The sequence below is a fragment of the Chrysochloris asiatica genome, unplaced genomic scaffold (assembly GCF_000296735.1).
Source record: "Chrysochloris asiatica unplaced genomic scaffold, ChrAsi1.0 scaffold00050, whole genome shotgun sequence".
Classification (NCBI taxonomy): Eukaryota; Metazoa; Chordata; class Mammalia; order Afrosoricida; family Chrysochloridae; genus Chrysochloris; species Chrysochloris asiatica.
The window spans coordinates 10,827,645-10,835,081 of NW_006408568.1; the positions used below are offsets into that span (position 1 = coordinate 10,827,645).

A 7,437-nucleotide genomic window follows, 5' to 3' on the forward strand; every position below is an offset into this window, starting at 1 on the left:
TTTGGTTTTAGTTGGAAACTGTTTCTTTAAATTTCGAGGAGATCTGTGCGCATGTGTAGTAGAACCCTCCGAGGGTGGAACTGGGGTGTCTACTAGCTCAGGCACCCCTATGTCACCAGAATGGAGGTGTGCAGACAGCTAGGGACCAGTGAACAGATACCAAAAGAAAAGAATGTCCACAGCTTTATCTCAGCGGTTCTGCCAGGTGTCTGTGGCCACTCCTTTCCTTCCTCCACGTGGTGTTACCCAAGATGGCGGCTCCTAGAGCAGCCAAGCATCCCAGACTAGAAAGCAATAGATTTCTTGCTTCTGCCACAAATTCCCCAAGCTGTGAGCCTTCTAACCTTCTAAGTATTCCTTTATATGTGGTTCAGAGTTCTGGGACCATCCCCTGAGCCTGCTTGGTAGAGTATTCTGTGTTGCTGTTGGCAGAGCTCCTTTACTGCACGTCCACCCGATCCGCCATCTTGTTTGTTCCTGGGTTGTTTTGTTTTTAAACTCTGTTTCCCACGCCACACCCCTCATTCTGGCCTTTTCCCTATTATAAAACAGTTCAGGGCCGGCTCTTGGGCTGCTGGTCTCTTTAAATGCTGAGAGTATTTGTGCGCATGCGTGGCAGAAGAACCCACCAGTGGTGGCGGTGGGGGTGTCCACTCACTCAGGCATCCCCTCTAGTCACCAGAATGGAGCTGCGCAAACAGTGGGGCCAATGAACAGATGCCGGAAAAAAAAAATCAGAACAAAACAAAACTGAAAAAGGGTATTTTCCACATTTGCGCCAAGGCTCCAGTAGTGGTATTCCATGGTGGTTCTACTTCCCCCCCCTTGGTCTTGCCATTTGGTCTCACCCAAGTTGTCGGCTCCAGGCAGCTCCAGGGCACCGAGCCCGGCCGATTCAAAAGTACACAATTTCTTATGTCCGCTACAAGTTCCATTAGCTATAAGCCCTCAAACCTTTTAAATATTCCCACCTTTGTGGTTCAGAGTTTTGGAGCTCTGCCCTGAACCCGCTTCATTTGGTGTTCTGTGGTATTTCTGACGGAGAACTTCTCTGCACCTCTACCCTATCCACCATCAAGCTCCGCCCTTCATCGAGAACCATTTTCCCTGTGAGGTAGGTAATACAAGTAGTATTTCTGTTTTATAAATATTGCAAAAATTCAAGGAGGCCAGCACAAAACTCAAACTTCTTGGTTCTTCCCACCCTGATTGTGCTTCCCTTGTGCTACTAGGTCATAGAGCCCTGCTAGTACAATGTACTTATTTACTAACTCCAAAGGTTGGCAGTTTAAACCCACCCAGTGGCTCTGTAGAATCAAGACCTGGTGATCTTCTGTGAAGATTAAACCCCAATAACCAAACTCACTGCCATTGAGTCAATACCAACTCACAGCAACCCTATAGGACAGCATAGAACTGTTCCTATGGTTTCCGAGACTGTAAGTCTTCATGGGAGCAGACTGTCTCATCTTTCTCCCATGGACTGGCTAGTGGGTTTGAACCACTGACCTTGTGGCTAGCAAGCTGATGCCTAACCCACAGCTCCACCAGGGCTCCTTTCTCTTAAAATTACAGTTGAAAAAACCCTATGGGGCAGTTTTACTCTGTCACATAGGGTCACTATGAGTTGGAATCGACTCCATGTCATTGAACAACAGTCCTACTAGGTCTGACCCCTGGAGATCCTCTGGAATCAGTAGCTGCATCAAATGTTAAGGTAACAACACAAAGCAGTTTGAATAGTAATGGCTGTTTCTGACCTTAAAAAAATACTGTAATTTTATTTTGGTGCACACCCAATGTTCTGTGTTAGACATAATATTCTTTGTGTTTTGTTTTATTGGGTTTTTAAAAAAAAAAAAAGGATAGCATTTTCCTTTCTGTTCGTACATAAGAATTTGTGCTTCTGACTGGGGCAGGATAATAGAGGATGGCAGAATATTAAGAAGTTAATATCTCAAGTGTTCCCCCTTTGGTAAGCTATTCTTTGAAAGAAATGGGAGTGAAAGCCCAAATGAGTGGGGAAATCATTCTTGGGCTGAGAGTCCTCCTGAGTTAGCCAGGCTACAGAAAACCTGGCTTTGTATCCCCTAGGTCACTCTGCCTCCCTCAATTGCATGCCAAGTGCCTAGAAGGAACTAGCCAAGGTGTACCCACAATGTTAACACAAACCTATAGAATGATGGCAGAGGTTACAATGACATTTATGAATTCAGTAAGGAAACCAGGACAGGAAAGATCTTATAACAACTCACACAGGAAGCTTGTTGCAAGTCTCAAGTTTTTTTTTATTTTCAGAACAGAGTCTGGTTTTATTTTTAAAAAGAGGAAAGAAAGAAGAAAAAAAAAAGCTGTAATAGATGCTAGTGAGGTGCCACTTCCCCCTCCTTTCAGGCTCTGGCTGCCAGCAAGTGCTTTTCCATAGTAACAGAACCATGGGCATATTAAAATGATATGAGCCCTGAGAGAGAGAGAGGGTCTAGCCCAACTTCAAGGACTTGGAGGCTCAGCTGTGGGGACTGTCTGACTGCTCAAATGCTAGAATCAGGGAGGACTAGAATCTCAGCCCAGTGTTCTCTTCAGTGAACCATTGGCTGGTGTAAACCGTAAGTGAGAGGGCACCATCTTTATTAGACCCAAGGGCACCCAACACTGATCTCAGGTCTGACCCCTGCATCACAGATGCCCTTAAAAGCAAGACAAAGAAAGTTTTAGGGATCATTTCTTGTTGTGAAAGGGCTAAGGGAGGCAAGTGAAAAGGATCCCAAAGACACATACCAGAAGGAAGGGACCCAAGCTCCACCCCAAGCACAAAGTGATTGCACCAAATATTTTAAAGAGAATGCTCAACGGTGAGTTGGGGCCATTAGAGAGTATCTCAATAGGCCTGGCATTGGCCCACTTGCCATTGGTCTCTTGATGTATTCAGGAAAGTGACCATTCGCTAGAATCTATCACAGCCTCCCACCAGACAACTCAGAGATTGTATCGTCAGTCACTCAGCAGGGAGACCACCATCTAAACAATAGAAAGAGGGTGGGTCAGGGGCCAGCCAAGGGCTGGCCATGGCTCAGATACAATGTCCTTTGACAGTCACTGAGATTAGGTAGCAGAGAAACAGAGCAAAGCTGGATAGAGGATATGGGAACAGAGGGAACAGCTACTGGGGTCCACCCAAGGCCTCGGCCCCAGAACCTTGAACACATGGAATTCAAAGGAAGAGAAGAAGAGTTCATATTGGGGTAAGAAGAAAAAAACTGGCTGCAAAATCCAGCCACCTAATATTGGACCTAGTATGGTGAGGAGCTGGGAGGTCAGATAATGCATTGAGTGTAAACATTTTCCTCTTTTGTCTTCCCCTCTGAAACTAAGGGGAGACTCAAGAAAATACAAGTAAAGTCAGTGGCCCTTCTTGTGTCTCTGTCTATGTGGATCTCTTCTGCCAGGAAGCCTCCAGGAAGTTGGAGAAAGAGCCCCAATTGGTCCTTTGTTCTTAGACAGTCGCAGTTGGACTAAGACAAAATGGCACCCTTGGCCTGGGCACTGAGTTAGTGGTCAGTGAATTGGCATCTTTGACACCTCCCTGTGATACGGACTTTGAGACGACCCGAGATAGTTCAGTTATGACAGACCCTGCAATTCCACCCCAACCCCTCCCTTCTTCTCTCCTAGCCAAAGTAACAGCAGGAAATGTTCCACAAGTGCACCCTGACTGGTTCCTCTCATCTCCATATTTACAGAGAGCATGGCTAGGGCTTTAAAGACACTTAAACTCAAAGAATGCTAGAGTTGGAAAGGAACTTAGAGATCACTCATCCTACCTCCTCATTTTTAAAGGTGAGGACTTTTGGCCCCAGAGAGTAAAAGTGATGAGTCACTTACAGCTAGTGAGTGAAAGTCAGAACCAGAGTTGTGTCTTCTGGTACCTTGTCCAAGATTTATTACACCACATTCAACTTTCCAAATGTAAGAAAGGAGAATGGGAAATAAAAACTCTTCATGTTTTGCCTCCATCCTATCCTGTGGAATGGTGGAAAATGGTGAATATTCCTTGACCATGCTTCTTCTGGTCCTGCATCCTTATATCGCCTTTAAAAACTAAAAAAACCCTGCATGTTCTGCCTCAAAGATTCCAAAGAAAGGTGACAGTTCACATCAAGACTACAAGTGGTCAATCCCTGGATGCCTCTTGTCATCAACCTCAACAAGAGGAACACTATGGAGGAAGGCCGGGACTAACAGCACTGTCACCCACCTTACTCCATGCAGTTTGATTTTTCTGATCTACATCAAATGTCCTAGAAGAAGGAAAAATGGTGGATTAAGTTTCTTCCTCCTTTGTTTATGAAAGATCCAACTTCACATCTATCCAGGAACCCCACTGAAGCTGATACTCTGAGCCAAGATCTGACCCAACCAGCACCAAACCAGAGGAAGGATAAAAGGCCTGGGTGCAGAGAGAGGGGCAGAGGGAAGGAAGACCAATGGCTGATACTCCACAGACCCTGTAATAATACTGGCACCAAACCCCAACTGGATCCAGTGGCCACAGTGAATGCAACTTCTGAGTATTTGTGGATTTTTTGTTTTTGTTTTTTGCAAGCAGCATCAGTACATGATGCAACAAAAGTTGAAAGCACAGAGGTAGAAATGCTCACTCACCCAAGAAAGGGTGCAGTTTGGTCCTTACAAGTATGGACCCCTCCTCTTCTGGAGCTGAGAAGAAAGGAGCAGAATTGAGGAAGCGCTTAGGTGAGTGTCTCTCTCTTGGAGGAGACCAACGGGGCAGCTCCCAGGAGCCCAGATCTTTCAAGGAATTCATGGCCACAAATTAAGATAAGAAAGAGGAGGGTGGTGGTATGTGTAGTGGGGAGGGCAGGCCTCCTAACCATTGCAAGGGGCCATGGAGTGGACACAAGAAAACAACACTATACACACACATACACACACAGGTACATATACACTGCGTCTACCCTTAGGAAGATACCCAATAGACACATCAGGGGAACAGTGAATTATGGGTTAGTTTCAAAGTGTGGGGCAATAGCCACTAGAAACCTAGAAGAAGCTAATACTTCCAAGCAAGGAGGAAGGTCCAATGCCCAGCACCCCTGCCTAGGTACTCCCTTCCTCCATTCTCCCTCACGATGGATGGGAATTAGGGTGGAAGTGAGAAAAGCAAGAAGCAGAACTATCCAGCCCCTTGGCGGATGGGATAAGGGTAGGGTATGGAGAAGAGAGAATAGGACAAGTGGATCTCCCTCCCTCACCATTAGCTGCTGGTCTCCCTCCAAACAGTCTTGACTCAAGGGTTGCAGAACACACTGGTCCTTAGCCCTATCAACATTTATCTCTTCCAAATGAGTCTGACCAAATCCCGGTGAGAAAATCAAAGACTAGGGAGCTGTAGGCGCTCAACTCAAAAGCAAGGCCTCTGCCTTTATCCCCTTCAATTCTGGAAGGCCACAGCCAGGGTATTTACATAGCCATGGGCACCCCTTCATTCTCTGAGATGCAGTGGCCCAGTTGGGAGCCTCCCTGAGGTGGTGGTGGTGGTGGTGGTGGTGGTGCCTGCGGTGGGGCAGAGGGTGGAGCGCCATAGCTTCCCCTGGCCCGACTTGGGGAAGCCCTACTGCCCTGGTCCCAGCAGCCTTCCAGTGCCTCTAGGCCTCTACAGCCGAGGAAGAAGAGGTTCTTGAGCATGAAGACGGAAAGCGGTTGTTGGTAGCTCACCACTAGGAGGCAGCGCAGCGCCAGCAAGGGCACGTCCACAAGGCAGCCACCTAGCAAGCGCAGGAGGCGGCTGCAACTCCCCGGCCCTGAGGCCTGGCCCCAGGACGAAGCGACCATGGCTGTTGCATTGAGCTCGTAGAGCCAGAGCACCGGTGAGGCGAGGGTGAGGAAGTAGACGGCGATGAGCAGGTATCGCAAGTGCGCGGGCAGCGGGACACGGCCTTCCAACATCAACTCCACTAGAGTGAAGCTGTCAAGCAGATCCAGACATGTGCCCAGGAAGCAGCCGGCGGCTCGATGCTGCTGAGGCTGCAGAAGCAGGGGTCCCGCCGAGCCAGGAGGGGCGCCCGCCTCGCTGATGGCCCGCACCAGGCTGTAGAGCAAGGGCACCGACAGCGCCATAGTGAGACGGAAGCCCGTGGTGCCGAAGGGTGCACGCAGCTCAATGAGGTCTAGGATGGACGTACCCAGGATGAGCACCACCTTGGGCGTGAAGGCGATAGAGTAGATGAGCCACGCTAAGTAGGCGAAGGCGAACTCTCCCGCCGTTCCGGCCGCTCCCAGATTGCCTCCTGGGCCGCCCGCACCCCCACGGCCTCCGCGAACCTTGGCCCCGGCTGCGGCCCCAGCAGAGGCGGCCGAGGAGGCGGGCAGGTGCAGAGGAGGCGCGGCATGGTGGTGGTGCTGGTGGTGATTGTGCGCGACGCTCGCCAGGCCGCCCCGACGACCCCGGCTGTTCTTGGTGAAGAAAATGGCCCAGCCCACTACCACCACCAAATCAGTAGCGATCCAGGAGCACCAGTACAGGTCAGTGACAGCGATGAGATACAGGTCCAGCAGACCGCCTTGTGCCAGCAGCAGCACCACGGACAGCGCCTGGTAACCCCAGCGGCACCCGGGGCTAGGGGCACAGCCGCGGCGCCTACTCCTGCGGCCGGATCGGGCCGGGCGGCCGCAGCAACAACAACACGAACAGCAGGAGGCGCCGCTGCCAGTCCCGGTGCCTCCCGCTCCCCCAGCCGAACGACCCCCGGGGCCCCCGACGGCCCCGGCCGCAGCGCCCCCGCCGAAGTCCGCAGCTGTCATGCTGCAGGATGAGGTGGGCGTGGAAGTGGAGGACGAGCTGGCAGAGGAGGAGAAGGCGGTGGTCGCGGGGTCGGTGACTGGGGCGCCCCCCTGCACCTGGGGCCCCAGAAGCCCGGCAGTGGCGGCGGGTACCAGCGGCTTGCTGATGCTGATGCTCTCGTCGTCGTCCTCTCGCTCGGCACCCGTGCTGCTGCTTGGGGAGCCGCCGCCCCCGCCGCGTCTGCCGCCGCCTCCCCCCCTGCTGGTGCTGGTGCTGGTACTGCTGTCGCCCGAGCCTCTCCGGCCGCGGGAGGAGCCCCCCCGGAGGAAGAGGGGCTGCAGCCGGGCGGCTGCTGGAGGCGGCGGGAAGGAGCCGGACAAGGACGAGACCGAGCGGGGGTTGCCGAGCGCTGGGTGCATTGTCTTCCAGGGGCTTCGGGGGTTGCCCAGCTCCTCCCTGCCCGCCAAACCAGTGCTGGCAAGGCGGCCCAGGGGAGCTGGGGCCAGCCGCCGCCGCCGCCTCCTCCTCAGTGCCTGGGACTCGTACCCGGGTCGGACAGCAGCGAGATCCGGACTGGAGCTACTGGACTGGGCGAGCCAAGCCCCGGGTGGCAGCGAGCGGAGGAAAGAGCGGTGCTG

General features: G+C 52.0%; 1 protein-coding gene across 1 annotated transcript; it reads right to left on the bottom strand.

Annotated features, from left to right (window-relative positions):
- Nucleotides 1–5,449: 5,449 nt before the first annotated feature.
- CECR6 (cat eye syndrome chromosome region, candidate 6) lies at nucleotides 5,450–7,218 on the bottom strand. Its single transcript, XM_006878370.1, is given in 2 exon segments — nucleotides 5,450–5,499; nucleotides 5,502–7,218. Coding segments are annotated over 2 exon segments (1,767 nt in total).
- Nucleotides 7,219–7,437: the final 219 nt, after the last annotated feature.